Raw genomic sequence first — 14847 nt, forward strand, 5'->3', positions numbered from 1 at the left:
TACCCTCCGAGAAGACCCATCCCCGGAGTCCACTTTATCCCCCGGCTAGGAGGGGGATGCTCAGTCACACCCGGCTCCCTCTACCCTCCTCCCCAGCCTGCCATCCTCACCCGAAGAGAGACTCCTCATGAGTCTCTCCTCATGAGACTGCCTCAGAGCGGAGGGCTCTTCTCCCCTTCCAGCCAGGAAAGCCCCTGTCCCTGTCAGCTCCCTCGCAGTCACCACACAGGCCAAGTAATCAAACTGCTGCATTTTATTCTGTAGAAAGCACCGCCCTACATAACCCCGAGCCCGTCTCCAGGGCTACCGGAAGGTGGAGAAGCTCTGGGTGCTTGTGCAGGAGGCATAGGGCACGCCCCGGGAGCGAATCTGCAGGGTGTGGAAGGTGAGGGGTGGGTTTGGGCCCGAGGAGCGGGGGTTCAGGGACTCGGTGTGAGGCTCCATCACAGTCACGGGGACTGCGTAGGACAGCATCTGGGGCCGGTCATCCTGGCGTCTCACTGTGCCCTTGCCCAGGAGGTGCAAGACACAGGAGAGGACATCAGCACTGCTGCAGGTGGCCCCCCTGCCAAGGCTGCTAACCAAGCCCCTGGGAGGACACGGGCCCTTCTGCCAAGCTTCCAGCACCTGGTATGGAGCGGGGAGGAGAAGCGATACGTCAGACGCCCAGCTTACCGTACCTCTAGCTCCCAGCCCCGGGACAGCGAGGCCATGAGGGGCACCCCAACCCCACTCCTCACCCACTAGAGGCTCTACAGTGAGCCAGGGACTTCAAATGTGGATCCATCTCCTCCTGTGGACTGCCCCCTGCCCCCGGCAAAGCCTCCTCACCCAACACCCACCCCCGCCTACCCGGCAGACAAGCTGGTCAACGTGCAGGCCCTCGTCCCCGTGGGCCTTCAGGATTCGGACAATGAGGCAGTTGAGAAGGTTCCGTCTCTTCTCCAAGTTCCGGCCCTCTTCGTCCTCAGCTTTCAGGTATGTCTGAGCTGGGATGAGCCACACGTTGCCCCTCCGAGGCCTGGGTTCCTCGCTACCATCTCGAATCTTGAGCACCCCTGAAATAAGCGCTGGTCACTTGGTGGGGGGGGCCTCGAGGACGCTGGCCCCAGCTCAGGGCAGAGGCCCCGGGGCCCTAAGTACAGACCTCCTGGGGCATCTTTTGTCTCGTGAAGGTCCAGGGGGCCCCTTGAAGAGGTAAGAGGCCCAACTGCCTGATTCAGCATGTCTGGAGACAGCCCCGAGCGCGCCAGCAGACTCTCCACGGAGACGGCCTTAGGAAGAGAAGGGAAGCGTCAGGGCCTCCCCAGGAGGTGGAGCAGAGAGGGTGGAGGGAAAGAAAGGAAGGACAGGTGGGAGAGAGCAGGGAGGCGTGAGGGGCTGGGCCACCTTCAGCTCATTGAGATGCAGCAGCAGCCACATCTGCACGGTGGACACATGCAGCGTCTGGTCCCCAAACTGCAGTTCAGCCCGGCCCAGCCATGTCCACTGCAGTCGCCTCTGCGGGGCCTGCTCTAGGGCAGGGTAGCTCTGACCTGAGTGTCAGGGAGGAGGAGGGAGTCAGGGGGGCTGGTGAGGACGCACCATCGGTGGAGCTTTGTCCCCGTTAATCTCTGCAGAGTCTGGGGCCCAGTGTTTCTGGACACTGTGGTTCCTGGTCTGAGCTTCCAGAGCTCAGCCCTCTCTGTGTCTGCATCCTGAGTAAGGGGAGCCCACCCTGTGCCAGGCAGGCTGTGATCAGTGCCTTCGAGGAGTTCCCCAATTTTTAAGGGAGACAAAACCATGAAGTGAGGAAGGACTGGGGCTCTCATCAAACTGGAAACGTCTCCCCCAGGAGTGTAGGAGCTCCCTGAGGGCAGGGTCTAAGTCTAACCCCCTTTCCTTTGTCGCTGCCCAGCCCAGGATCAGCCCCCACTGGGGAGCTTAGGTTACGATGACTGACCAGGAACGAGACACCCACCACTCTCTGGTGGTTTCAGGTGCCTCCTGCCTCCATCCTCCCCACCACCCACAAAGGGAGTCCTGGCTCTCATTTTAAAGACAGAAAAGACAACAGGCTGGGGATCTGCTGCCTGTAGCCCCACCCCGAACCTAAGCTCCTGCCCTTTTCCTCAAATCTACCCCGTGAAGGCTGCCAGCCCCAGGGGTCACCCCCAAGCCCAGGTTCTTTCCCGGTGTCCCAGCCCCCAGTTCTCTTGGCCCACTGCTCACTCTTGTTGTAGAAGTTGGAGTATCGGTTCAAGGTGCCCCTCAGGTAGGCAGGCAGGCAGGTTCTGGGGTTGAGCGTGTGGCAGATGGAGGCAGTGGGCCAGCAGCGTGGTGACAGGACGAGCACAGACACTTCTGGCATCGCCCCTTCATAGTAAAGGTCCTCGTTCTCATCCTCCTCCTCCGCCGCCTCCTCTCCCGCCCCGCCGGCCGCTGATGCTGCCCCAGCTTCCAGCTCAGCTTCCTCTCCGGTCCCTCTCTCGTGCCCCCTGCCGCTGGCCTCGTGGCTCACCTGAAGACGACGGAACACAGGGCGCCCCAAAGCCAGCGGCTCCTCTGGTCTGCCCCATGCCTCTCTCTGTGCCTCCCACCCTCCCACTTGCTAATTCCCTTCCCCAGCGCCCACCTGTATTTTCTTCTCTGTGTCCTCCAGCTTCAGGAATTCCTGATCAAGCCGCTGGAGCTGGTACACGTGGAACTGGCGCTGCAGCTCCTCCGAGGTGCTCAGGCTCCGCAACATCTGCTGGGGGAGGCGGTTGGGGAAGCAGGGGCCGATCTGCTCCAGCACGGCCCCCTCCAGCCAGCTCGAGCCCACGCTCAGGAGACGGTCCGCCATGTAGTGCCTGCAGCGCGCACAGCCCAGGCCGAGCCTCAGTGTGGGGGCTCGGCATGGCCCCCCGGCTCCGGGACTCCAGCCTGCCGGGAACCCGGCCTCCCAGCCCCAAGGGCTGGCCCTGCCCGTCATCCTGCGTCCCCCCACCTCCCACTCCCTTGGTCCACACTCACTGGTAGTAATGCTCGAAAGTGGTGGCTATCTCCAGGCCAGAGAAGATCAGGACCGTTTCCAGGCATCGCTGCAGTTGGGCCAGCATCTCCATCCCCCGGGCCCCACCGATCCGGCTGCCCTGGATCCGCTGGTCGATGTGCCGCGCAAACTGCTCGCTTACCTGGGCAGTGGGGAGAGCACAGGAAAACTATGAAGGAGAGAACGGAGGAGGTGAGTGGGAACAGGGGGAGGGTCTGAGGAAGGAGATATGAATGGCCAGCAGGTTCATCAACTGGTCAGCGATTTTATAAAACTCTTATAAAATCATTAACAACTGCGTATATTAACAATACTAAAATGATGAAAACTGTTTTTTGTTTGTTTTTTAAAGAAGATGTTGGGGGTAGGAGTTTATTAATTAATTAATTTATTTTTCCTGTGTTGGGTCTTCGTTTCTGTGCGAGGGCTTTCTCTAGTTGTGGCAAGTGGGGGCCACTCTTCATCGCGGTGCGCAGGCCTCTCACTATCGTGGCCTCTCTTGTTGCGGAGCACAGGCTCCAGACACGCAGGCTCAATAGTTGTGGCTCACGGGCCTAGTTGCTCTGCGGCATGTGGGATCCTCCCAGACCAGGGCTCGAACCCGTGTCCCCTGCATTAGCAGGCAGATTCTCAACCACTGTGCCACCAGGGAAGCCCTGAAAACTGTTTTTTTCACATTTAGCATGTCTAAAATCAAACTAACAATAGTAACTCAATGCAAGGAGACACAAGCACACCTCAGAGATATGGCGGGTTTGCCACCGCAATAAAGCAAGCACACAAATTTTCTGGTTTCCCAGCGCATACAAAAGGATGTTTACATTATACCATAGTGTATTAAGTGTGCAATAGCATTATGCCTAAAAAACAGCGTACATACCTTAAACAATACTTTATTGCTAAGAAATGCTGACCATCACCTGACAACACAGGGTTGCCACAAACCTTCAATTTGCCAAAAAATGCATTATTTGCAAAGCACAATAAAGCGAAGAGCAATAAAAGGAGGTATTCCTGTAAGTTATGTGCACAAAGATGGTCACACCACGTTGTTACAGCCATGCTTCTGGCTCCCACTTCGCTGTTCTCTGCTTACCAAGGCACTCTGCTTAACTGTGCATCTTCTCTAGGAGACTGTAAACTTTGAGGGAAGGGATTTCATCTATCTTCAGCTCTTATCTCAGTGCCTGACACATTGTAAGTGCCTATTAAATATTTGTGGAATGACAGGAATGGTGGAGTAAATTATAGTATTGATACATCTATTGGATGGAATTTATACCAAAATTTGAAGACAAACAGCAACACTGAAAATGGCTTTTCATGTAAGGGTCAAAAGAAAACAGGATAAAGCATTTTAGCTACTTGTGAATAAACTATGTGAAATCAAGCACACAAGTAGAAGAAAGTATGCCGAGATGTATTAGGATGGTACAAAGCGGGTCATTTCTTTCTTTTACCTTCCTTTTTTTTTTGCGGGGTGGAGGGGGGCGCTGTGGGCATGGCTTATGGGAACTTAGTTCCCCGACCAGGGATGGAACCTGGGCCCACAGCAGTGAAAGTGCAGAGTCCTAACCACTGGACCACCAGGGTATTCCTGTTTTTTTGAATTTTTGATAACATGGTTCTACATTAGTATTGTACATGCTCCTTGTTGCGTGGGAATGGAAGGGTGGGCCATTCTGAGAAGGGGAAGGGAGAGTTTTGGGGGAGAGGCCCCAGGGGAGGGGCGGATGGGAGGCTTACGTGGGCAGCTCTGAGGAAAGGGAGCTTCAGCAGGGCACCAGCACAGCCATTCTGCAGCGCCAGCAAGAAGGCTGCCCGTGGCCCAAACAGCTCGGAGCTTGACTTCTGCAGATTACTGAAGTGTTCGCAGTAGCGGGGCACAAAGTCATCATCCCGCCAGTGTGAGGTCAGAAAACTGCTGACCTGGAGGGTGGGAAGGGGCGGCAGTGTAGGGCAACCCAACAAACCAACGGCACGGTTCCACCCTCCCTCCCCGCCCCCCCTCCAACGTTCCTGCCCACCTGCTCCTCCACCACTGCCCGCCAGCAGCGGGTCAGGTTTCTCATGATGCTGCCAGGAAGCCCCCGGGTGGCCAGGGAGCTCCAGTCATGGCTTCTGTTTCTGCCCTCTGTGGAGACAGGGGAAGGGGCAGAGGCAAGGCGGTGGCAGCCCTCAGCCCCCGGGTCCCTATTCGAGGGTGAGCCTAGGGTTCTTTCCTGACATTCTGCCACCCAAAATGATGCTCCCAGGTGGGGGTGACACAAACCAGAAGATGAACAGCTTGAGCATGCAGGGAGCGGGGGGTGAGGAGGGACAGACACCTGTAGTATGTGAGTTGGGGGAGGGAAGGCCCCCAACCGAGCTCCCGCCTGAGCCCCCAGCACTCACTGGGCCGAGGAGCGGCCACCACTGGAGGGGCTGCCTCGCAGGGCTCCACATGCACCAGCAGGTGGGTGAGGCGGCGCACTCGTGAGGAGAAAGCTGCTGCGCGGCTCTGCGGGTTGTGGGCAGCCTCCCGACACTCCAGGTACTGGTCCAGCAACCAGCCCAGGGGGCTGACACCATCCTCATCTGGAGGCGGGGGAAAAACAAGCCAAGGCAGGGCATGTCTCCAGGGCAGTGGGGAAGCTGGGCTGGACAGCAGTGCCAAGAAAGAGCAGCAGGACAGAGCGATATGGCAAGGGAGGTAGCGAGGTCCCTCCTGACCATGTGGTGTCAGCTGGCAGCCGGGAGACACGGGAAAGGAGGCGGCCCCTGGGCTGTGAAGAGGGGGCTTGGGGGTACTGAATGAACGCAGGTATCCATAGGGCCAAGAGCATAACCCAGGTGGCTCTAGGCCAGAGCAAGAAGGGGCTGATGAGCAGGGCCGAGCAACGGGATAGTAAAGGGGCCAGGGGCAGGGACAGTTACCGGGGGAGGTGATGTTCTGCACCAGGGGGCTGACCAGGGCCTCCCAGCAGGTCTTGCCCAGTGCTCGGGCAGCTTCACTGTCTGGGAGGAAGCGATCGGCAAAATTCTGCTCCTGACGTAGAGCCCCGTTGAGTCTGGGGAGAAGAGTGGGGAGGAAGGTGTTGGGGGCTGGAGGCCTAAGTGACTCCTTAGGCCTAAGAGTCCACCAGCCTAAGATCGCCAGCTACCCCTCTCACACACACAGGTACACACGCACTCACACACACCTAGAGCTCAGGTGCAGGAGGCTCCTGCGGTCCTCCGCGATGTCCTGGCTCCAAGCCTGCGCCTTGACCATGTAGAAGAGGCGTGTGTGGCGACACAGCTGCTCCCGGAACACCGGCCAGAACGTGGGCTTGGGGCCCAGGACCTCTAATCCCCGAATGCGCGTGTCGATGCCGCCCTGCAATGTGCAAAGGCCCATTTCCGCCGGCCCCATACTCTCCTCAGGAGGGGCTGGAGAGGTGGCCCAAGATCTGCAACGGTTACAGGCCGCAGAGCCTCCTGCCCACGGCTGCCCCCCTCCCCCGGCCCCACCTGCTGGCAGCGCTTTATGCGGATCTGGATGACAGGCCAGAAGCGGTTCAGGTTCTCCAGGAGGACCACCCGGCTGGCGGAGGGCATCACGTTCACCTGGTGGCAAGGGGGTGGCAGGCAGAGAGCGCCGTCACGCGTGTGGATGGGAGTGCTGAAAGAACCCTAGTCTGCTCCTGTTGCCTGCTGTGTCCCTCCCTCCCCCAGCCCTGGGGGGTCCTGACCGAGGGGTCCTAATGCCACCCTCACTGCTCAGGGCCTGATGCTGCCACACGGGCACAGGGATGGACTTCATCTACTATGGGGCTCAAAGCAGGGAGGAATATAGGCATTTTGGGGTCTGGGCAGGAGGGTGGATCCCTTGAGGGGTGGCCTAATGGCACAGGGGTCCCTACCGAGTTGAGTTCCGTGTTAAGGGAGGTGGCACTGTCGCCCCCGAACACCACCACCCTGGCTGGCATGTAGCTTGAGTCTTCGCCAGCCACCAGCAGAGCCAGCTGCCTGGGAGCAGGGCAGAGGGACCAATCGGAACCGGATCCAGTCGTGTTCTCACAGACACAGCCGAGGGGACTCTGGTCACCTTCAGGGGGGTGTGGGTGCTTCCCCAAGACAAACGGCAGGGAAGTCACAGGACAGCGTGGGTGTGTGTCTAGGCACAGGCGTGGAGCACGTTACCTGACGACGACGCCCTGTTGCATGTGTAGGGTGATGTAGTGGGAGCCGGTGCTGCCGCTGGACTCCCAGTAGGTCTTGGGGTTGCGGTCCGTCAGCTTGCTGGCCCGGTGCGGGTTGGAGGACACCTCCACCTTCTCCCAGCACTTGTCCTCCTTCACCTCCACGCTGGAGCCTGCGGGCAGGCGGGAAGGGGTGGCGGTCACAGCCCTGGCAGGTGTGGAGGGAAAACACACGGAGGTGTGGGGACGCGGGGTGACGGGGGGACAGGCACGAACCCTGGCACAGGTATCTGAGGAACACGTCAAAGAAGGGGATGTTGATGGGGCGGTGCGTTCGTCTGTGGTCTTCGATCTGGCCCAGCACCATCTGCAGCCCGGACATCGGAGAGAAGGGGTGCGGGGAGGGGGCAGGAACATGGAAACGCACGTGGAGGAAAAACCCCAGCAGCAGCGGGACTAACTCCGTAACACTGGCAGAGCAGGAGCAGCTGGGAAAGCGGGGCCAGGAACAAACGCCCCCAGGTTCACTAGATTCACCTGCCTTCCAACTTCAGGAACACAGCCCCTTCCCCTGCCACTGCTTGGGTGTCATACTCTTACCCAGCTGTGAACCCAAAGGCTTCCCCCTGCCCTCCCTCCTGACCTGGATACAGCCTCCCAGGATGTTGGTGGTGAGTTTCCGGTACAGGTGCGCATGCTTCTCACACTTGAACACCATGTCTCGCAGCTCCTGAGCCAGCTCCAGCTTTCCCAGGTGCTTTTCCAGGGCTTTGGAGATGGCATCTCGGGCTCCCAGCTGATTCAGCACCACGGCATAGTCCCTGCTCACCGAGGCCAGGTGGTGCAGGAAGAGGATCAGCTCCTGGAGCACCTGGGAAGGAGGCAGGGGGAGGTGGATAAAGGGGACAGACCACAAGCGTCTTCAGTAGTACTGACTACACACCTACTGTGTGCTGGGTGCCAGGGCTACTGCAGTTCACAGAGTGAGGAAGTAAAGACAAGGATGAGGAGACATGAGGGCTCGGTGGAATTAGAGAACCAAACAAACTGCAATGGAAAAGCCAAGAGGTGCCCTGGATCCTGGGGGTCTTGACTACTGATTACGCTGGCAATAGGTGCAGGGGGCATCCCCGGTTGTTTCTTTTCAGGCCCAGCTGTCACAAGAACCAGCTGTGGGGCTGTGTTATGAGATGCTCAGCCCCCAAGCACAGACACGTGACAGCAAAGAGGGGGCCGAGAGGGACCAGATGTATGTGTGGACACTCAGTAAGCCCACCACAGAGCTAAAATCTGGGTAGCCGCCAAAGGTGTGTGCTGCAGACACCCGCTGCCTCCATGACCCTAGTTCTCTGACCGCTTCCCAAGCCTTCTGTGCTCAGGAGCGCTCTGTGGCAGGGGACTCTGGGATGTGATGGTCCCCTCTGCCTCCTTCACCCCCCTTTCCTTCACAGGCCCAGCCAAACAGGAGCCACTGAGGCTCTTAATGTAATATAGATATCATCCTTTATGTAACAAAGGATATGGCAAATAAGATCCCCCATTTGGGTTATATCTGCAAAATAAAATACAGGAAAGATACATAAATTAACACAAATGGTTACCATTTGTAAGGGGCATGTGGGTGGCATTGGGAGGACAGGGACTCAGGTGGGAGTGAGAATTTTGTTTCTACCTTGTTATATTGTTTTGATTTGTGAACTGTGTGAACGTACGACCTATTTTTAAAACTACAATTCAATTTTAAAAATGAAACCCAAACCAAGAGCACAAAGGCTCCATGGTGCCCTCTCGAGCCCTGCCTGGGGTCTGCCTTGCCAGAAGCTGCCTGGTATCCTCCCCCTCTCAGCATCTCCTCAGGGCAGGGCAGGGGTACCTCTCGGTCAGTGTCTGGGGACCGCAGGCAGGCCATGCAGGCGTCCATGGCCTCATGCCAGGGGAGCAGCAATGCCTCGGGAAAGTCCACCAGCCGCATCAGGATTCTGGAGAGCAGGGGGCAGTAGGAGAGAGATGTGCAGCCTGCCTCAGAGACCCCTCTGCCCAGCAGCACCCCTCACCACCCCCTCACCTCAGAACGGCCAGGTGCAGGGCCTTGTTGGCCACGGGAGTGTCAAGGCTCTGCATCAGCGCGAGGAAGGGCTGGGGCTGCCGCTGCAGTTGCAGCAGGAGTGGCTTGACCTCGCTCTCCCGGGGCCCCTCTGAGCTGAGAGCTTGCTCCAGATCCAGGAAGATTTTCCCAGCCAGACCGTAACCCTCCACCAGATGCTGCAGGGGAGTGTTGGGGCACTGAGTCGGGGCTTCTTTTGCTACAGGAAAGGAGAAGTCACAAGAGTTGGCCATTGTTAGTGACGTGAAAGATCATAAAAGGAGAGACATTCATAACTCTCAACTCTTGTTTCCTCATTTCTCCCAAAAATATTTTACATTTCTTCCCCCTAAACGCCAGGTTTTGGGGATCTCATAGCATCTCTTAATGTACTTTTTTTTTTTTTTTTTTTGCAGTACGCAGGCCTCTCACTGTTGTGGCCTCTCCTGTCGCGGAGCACAGGCTCCGGACGCGCAGGCTCAGTGGCCATGGCTCACGGGCCTAGCCACTTCACGGCATGTGGGATCTTCCCGGACCGGGGCACGAACCCGTGTCCCCTGCATCAGCAGGCGGACTCTCAACCAGTGCGCCACCAGGGAAGCCCTCTTAATGTACTTTTAAGACAGCTTCATGACAAACTTTTGATTTTGTATTCTCAAAATAGCAAAGGAGCTTCCTATCTGCAAATAGCAGAACATTTCCCTATATCTGGAAGCATGCAATAATCTGTTTTTCTCTACAATAGAAAAAATTCAATGTGAGGGCTTTCAAGGCTTCAAATTTCTTGCAATGTTCTAACTTGACACTCTCCTTCATACTTTGGAGGGAGGACAATGTCTGCTTCTCCATGCACTGCTTATCTCGAAATTTCAGATTCTTCCTAAAGTGCCATCTCTTCCAGACAGGATTTGCACAAAAACCAGCACAGACGTCTCTCCCAGGCTAATGCCCTCCCAGAGGCCAGTGTGCAGAGCTGCTGTCTGTTTGGCACCCCACCTTCCACTCTGGCTGCATCTGCTGATTCCTGAGGCTGGGCCTGGGCTTCCAGCAGGGATGGGTAGGCCAGCTGCCCTGCCAGGGCCTCGAGCCCGTATTTCCTGTAGACATGGCAGTTGAGCAGGTCCCTGAGAGCGCTGTCATCGAGTCGCTGTGGCAGAGCCAGCAGCAGGTCCTGGGCCAACTCCATGGGCACGGCCAGCTCGGCCAGGATCTCATCATCCAGAATCTGTCATCGGGGAGAAGCTCTCACTGCAGGCGGCTCTGCCGGTGCAGAGGCTCCAGAGGCACTTGCCAGGGGAAAGGAGTTCTGCATACACCTTCTCCATCCCCAGTCTCTCATGGGGGCGCCTCCCGAACAGCTCGCCAACATCTCCGAACATCCTAGACCCCTCCCCTGCAGCCCTTATGCTATCACCCTCCACTTCCCATCCCGAGTCTTCCAAATGCTCTGTCACAGTCCAGCCCTCCAACCTCTGTGTGTCTCTGGGCAGCTCTACCTCCCCATCAAGGTTCTCCTGGAGGATCTGGAGAACCTCCTGATGGTCGGGTCCATCCAGCTTCTTGATGAAGAAGAGGAGCTCCCACCACTCGGCCTGGCTCAGGTGTTCACTCTCCTCAGCGTCCTCATCCTCAGGCAGCACGCAGGGCATGGCGTAGAGCTCTGCCATGGGCTTCCACCGCCAGGAGGGCAGGGCTGTGGAAATGAGAGGGGCACAGGGACGTCACTGCCCGCCCAGCCAGACCGCCGCTCCTCTGCATAGAGTTGATCCCTGCTTCCCCTCTGGGCTCACCTACACCCACAGCTCCACTGACCGCTGCCCCCTGGTACTCATCAGCCTCAACCACGTCTTCGATGTCTTCTTCAAAGCCCAGAATCTCCAGCATGTGCCAGTGTACCCAATAGGTGCGGCCTGTTGACTCCCACAACACCTGGGGGATATGGGAAAAAAGAGAGGGAAGGGGAAGAGAGCTCACCTAATGACTGGCTGTGGCCCGATGATGGGGACACACAGCCCTCACAGCCCTCAGGGTGACCACCTGGCCAGGTGTGGAAAAACCTCTAAAGAGCAAAACCTGTGGTATATGGAGAACACGTACACGCACGCAAAGGATGCCTTCCCCAAACGGGAACAGGCTCTCTCCCCTCACCTATCCTTGGTGGCTTATGCCCCACACTTCCTCCTGGCCTTAACCACACTGTCTTCCTGAACTTGACCTTTGGGATGGTCTTGCTGTATCAGTCTTCTTCCTGGGAGTGAGTCCTCCTGACCTCAGAGTCTCCTAAAGGCAGATTTTCTCAGCCCTCCAAACGGCTCCCCTCTCAATTGCTGACCCCCTTTTACCATACCCAGCTTACTGAGGGTTTTCGCTTTGAGTGGCCCGCCAGAGGCCCCAGCTTGAAGCCCCAGCTATGCCCCACCCAAGACAGACCCCCAACGGTGGCCCGCCACCGCGCTCTGCTCACCTGCACAGGGGGCACGCCACTGTTGCTCTGCCGGAACTCGCCCTCGTCCCCAGCACTGATCTCCTCATAATCGTCCAGCATCCGCACTCGCATGCCCGGCTGCAGCGCGTCCCGCACGTACAAGGCATAGGTATTGCCACTTGCGAACTCAGAGCGAGGGCGAAACCGCCTTGACCTCCTAAGGGAGGGCAGGGCCTGGGCAGGTGGGTGCCCCGGGCCTGCATCTGCCAGCTGGGGCTGGAAGATGGAACAGGAGGGCCGTGCCGAGGGCCCCTGTCTGCTCGAGGCCCAGTCCCAGCGCATGGCCTGTACCAGCTCCGAGATCAGGGTGCCCATGGCCATGCTGAACTCCAGCTCCAGCCGACCCCTCTCCCCACTCAACTCCTCGGGAGTGGAGCTCTGGGCTCCTGGTTCCACAGCACTGTCATTCAACTGATCCAGGAGGGAGGTGACGTGCAAATAGCGCTTCACCAGGGAGAAGAGCAGCCTTCCTGGGACCTGTAGGACACAATCTTTGGCCTATGTCCCCCTTGCTCCAGCTTTAGTGCCTCTTTCCACACTGTCCTCTGTGGACAGGTGCAAAGGCCTGATCCCTAGATTTTGTCCACAGCCACCTCCCAACACTCCGCACAGAATACCTGTGGCAGCTGAATGCCCTCGAAAGACATGGGATGTTCAGAGAGCGTGGCCTGTGCAAACAGTGCCAGCAGAGCACAGCGGCTGTCAAAATCCAGGTGTTTCTCAATGGCCTCCTGCTGGCTCAGTGACAGAAGGATCTGGGTCCGGGTCCCTGTAACCCACAACCCAATCAGTAACAGCTCCCTAACCTTGCCCTTCCCAGGCATCTCTCTTAGACGCTCTACTCTCTCACTCCTTCTGCTGCCACACACTAAGAATGACATGATTTGCTGATTTGCTTCAAAAGCCAAAACTTACTATCTTATCCTATCCTATTACTGTCTCATATGCAATAATCTAATAGTCTAAACTCTTCCTCTGCATAGAAAGACAGTTAATAGGAAGTTCTTGAGGATTCAGTCTCCCCTTTCTGCCGAGATGCCCACACTCACCATCCCACCTCCTTTTCTTCCAATCCTAAGACAAGGGCAACAGAATCATTTACGTACGGATGAGATCAGAGGCTTCTGTCACAGGGACCTGTGAGACGCTAAGCTGACCCAGTCCCTGTCCTGCTCCCCTTTCCTCCCCACACTGCCCCTCACCAGCATCATGGGAAGCCAGGGCTTGTATCATCCGGCCTGCGCTCCAGCGAATTTGATAATCGGGACTACTGAGCATGTGCATGAGCAAGTCCAGGACCCTTGGGTCTTTGAAGACGCCCGTGAGGGGCTCAATGCTGGCGTAGGCGCTGAGCACATGGACAGTGTGAAGCAGAGGGGCGGGAGGAATGGTGCCCTCACATTCCTCCAGCTGCCGAAGGGCCCTCTGAATCAGAGACTTCACATCGGTTTCCATCTCCCCCAGCACAGATTTGTCCAGGGCTCCAGCCTCCCCTGCTGTCTCCTGGGAGGGCCCGATGACCTGGCCATCTTCGCCCAGCATCTTGTGGCAGTTGGCATAGATCTCGTCATTGGACATCCATAGCAGGATGTGCTCAGCCTTGCAGTCCACTTGGTTAGAACCCCCTTCCCCGTCATCCCCACGCCGGAGGATGAGCCAGCGGATCTGGTACTCAGGGTGCCCATCATGGCCCACTCGCTGGCGTATCAGCTCATCAGGATAGGCATGCAAGCCGGGCCCCAAGGGCACCCTGAATTCCCTGTAGCGGAGTTCCCCCACCATCCTGGCACCTGGCAACACAAGGAAAAGAGAATAGGCAAGCTAGAGTGAGAGAGGAGGTCAGAAAATCAAGGACACCCAGAAGTTGGGACAGCAAATGTGGCAACAGCTGTCGGGCTGGGTGGGGTAAAGTAGGGCCCAGGAGTTGCCTGCTGCATGCTGGGTGGGGCCAGGCCTACGCAGAGGAACACTGGGGTGTTTGTTCTGAAAGAACTCAAAATTTGGGGGCTAAAAGGAGGCTCCAAGGCCCTGCATGCAGCATGGAGCGAGTTGGTTTGGAGCAGAGGAAAGGGGACAGTGGAGGCAGGGCAGCCTTAGAACTAAAGTGAATCCCAGGGCCCTGGGACAGGCGCCAGCAGACCTGAGAAGGGGGTATGCGAAGCCCAGAGGGGTGGGTGTGTTTTGGGGAGTTGGGGATCGAGACCCCGAGTGACTATGGGAAGGGGTGCTAGCTCCAATGACTGAAGCATCGGAGAGTGAGTCTGCAGGGGCAAAAGACCCAGAGACCTGGTGGTGGAGTGAGGGTGCAGGGCGCGACGGGCTGGGAGAAGGGGCTGCTGGTAGGCTGGAGGCGCCCAAGATTGGAGGCGCTTAAGCAGCAAGGCCAGTGGGGGCGACGTGAGGCCCCGAACAGGGTGCACAGGAGACCCGATGGGTGAGGGGCGCGAGGCTTGTAGGACCGGGTCGAAGACAGGAGAAGCCAGGGGCGCGCGGCAAGGTGCGGGGGAGGGGGCTAGGCCAGATAAACAAGAATCCCGAGGCGCAGCGGAATCGGGGGCGCGAGGCCCGGTGGGCGAGTGGGCGGAGGAAAACCCGGACTCGGGGCGGGGGGCCGCGGCGGGGCTGTGGCCACCTCAGAAGTCGATGGGGGTCCCGGCGTGAGGCCTGTCCTTCGCCGAGCTAAGGACGCGGCGCAGACTATGGCGGCAGCGCTGGCGGAGATTTGGGCCCCGCCTGGGCCCCCCGAAGGGGTCGAGGCGTAGAGGCGGGAGGGGGCGTGTTTCCGCAGGCCAGGCGGCCGCAGGGGGCGTGGCGCGCGGGATCGAACGCCCTGGGGGCGTGGCGCCGTCAGCTCCCGGCCTCCGCGCAGGTCTGCGGCCTCCGGGGCCTGGCAGGGCGGGGCCTGTCCCCAACCAGCGGCGCCGCCCGCCTAGCTCTGGGGGCCCGTCGCCCGCCCGCCCGGAGCCGCCGCTCATTTCCGCCAGGCCCAGCGGAAAGCTAGGGGCCCTGGGAGAGCGCCGGGGCGGAGCCGCCGGTGCCACCTCGGCGACGCGCGGCACCTCCTCCTCCGCCCTTTCCGTCTCCCTCCTCCTGGCACCGGAAG

The 14847-nt window shown here is 58.5% G+C and overlaps 1 protein-coding gene across 1 annotated transcript; it reads right to left on the reverse strand.

Moving 5' to 3' along the window:
• Nucleotides 1-235: 235 nt before the first annotated feature.
• CUL7 (cullin 7) lies at nucleotides 236-14675 on the reverse strand. The gene is made up of 26 exons (XM_030870676.2): nucleotides 14377-14675; nucleotides 12947-13534; nucleotides 12362-12513; nucleotides 11724-12221; nucleotides 11050-11188; nucleotides 10756-10952; nucleotides 10256-10484; nucleotides 9242-9479; nucleotides 9050-9155; nucleotides 7820-8047; nucleotides 7453-7543; nucleotides 7178-7349; nucleotides 6898-7003; nucleotides 6506-6601; nucleotides 6196-6371; nucleotides 5930-6063; nucleotides 5408-5590; nucleotides 5041-5147; nucleotides 4760-4942; nucleotides 2995-3155; nucleotides 2615-2831; nucleotides 2212-2500; nucleotides 1390-1535; nucleotides 1148-1274; nucleotides 853-1058; nucleotides 236-627 (listed from the first exon to the last, which is right to left on the reverse strand). The coding sequence occupies exons 2-26, from the start codon at nucleotides 13524-13526 to the stop codon at nucleotides 304-306; spliced, it is 5085 nt and encodes a 1694-aa protein (XP_030726536.1). The 5' UTR covers nucleotides 13527-13534; nucleotides 14377-14675; the 3' UTR covers nucleotides 236-303.
• Between the last annotated feature and the right edge of the window lie 172 nt (nucleotides 14676-14847).

Source organism: Globicephala melas, chromosome 11 (genome assembly GCF_963455315.2).
Source record: "Globicephala melas chromosome 11, mGloMel1.2, whole genome shotgun sequence".
NCBI lineage: Eukaryota > Metazoa > Chordata > Mammalia > Artiodactyla > Delphinidae > Globicephala > Globicephala melas.

What these genes read in the sequence shown, in the direction of transcription:
- CUL7 (XM_030870676.2), bottom strand. Translation starts at nt 13,526, where the DNA reads ATGGTGGGGGAACTCCGCTACAGGGAATTCAGGGTGCCCTTGGGGCCC. An exon ending in CAACAGGGCGTCGTCGTCAG is followed by an intron (nt 7,004 to 7,177) that starts GTAACGTGCTCC and finishes CCCTGCTCCCAG; the next exon opens with GCAGCTGGCTCTGCTGGTGG. An exon ending in TTGACCAGCTTGTCTGCCGG is followed by an intron (nt 628 to 852) that starts GTAGGCGGGGGT and finishes GCTCCATACCAG; the next exon opens with GTGCTGGAAGCTTGGCAGAA.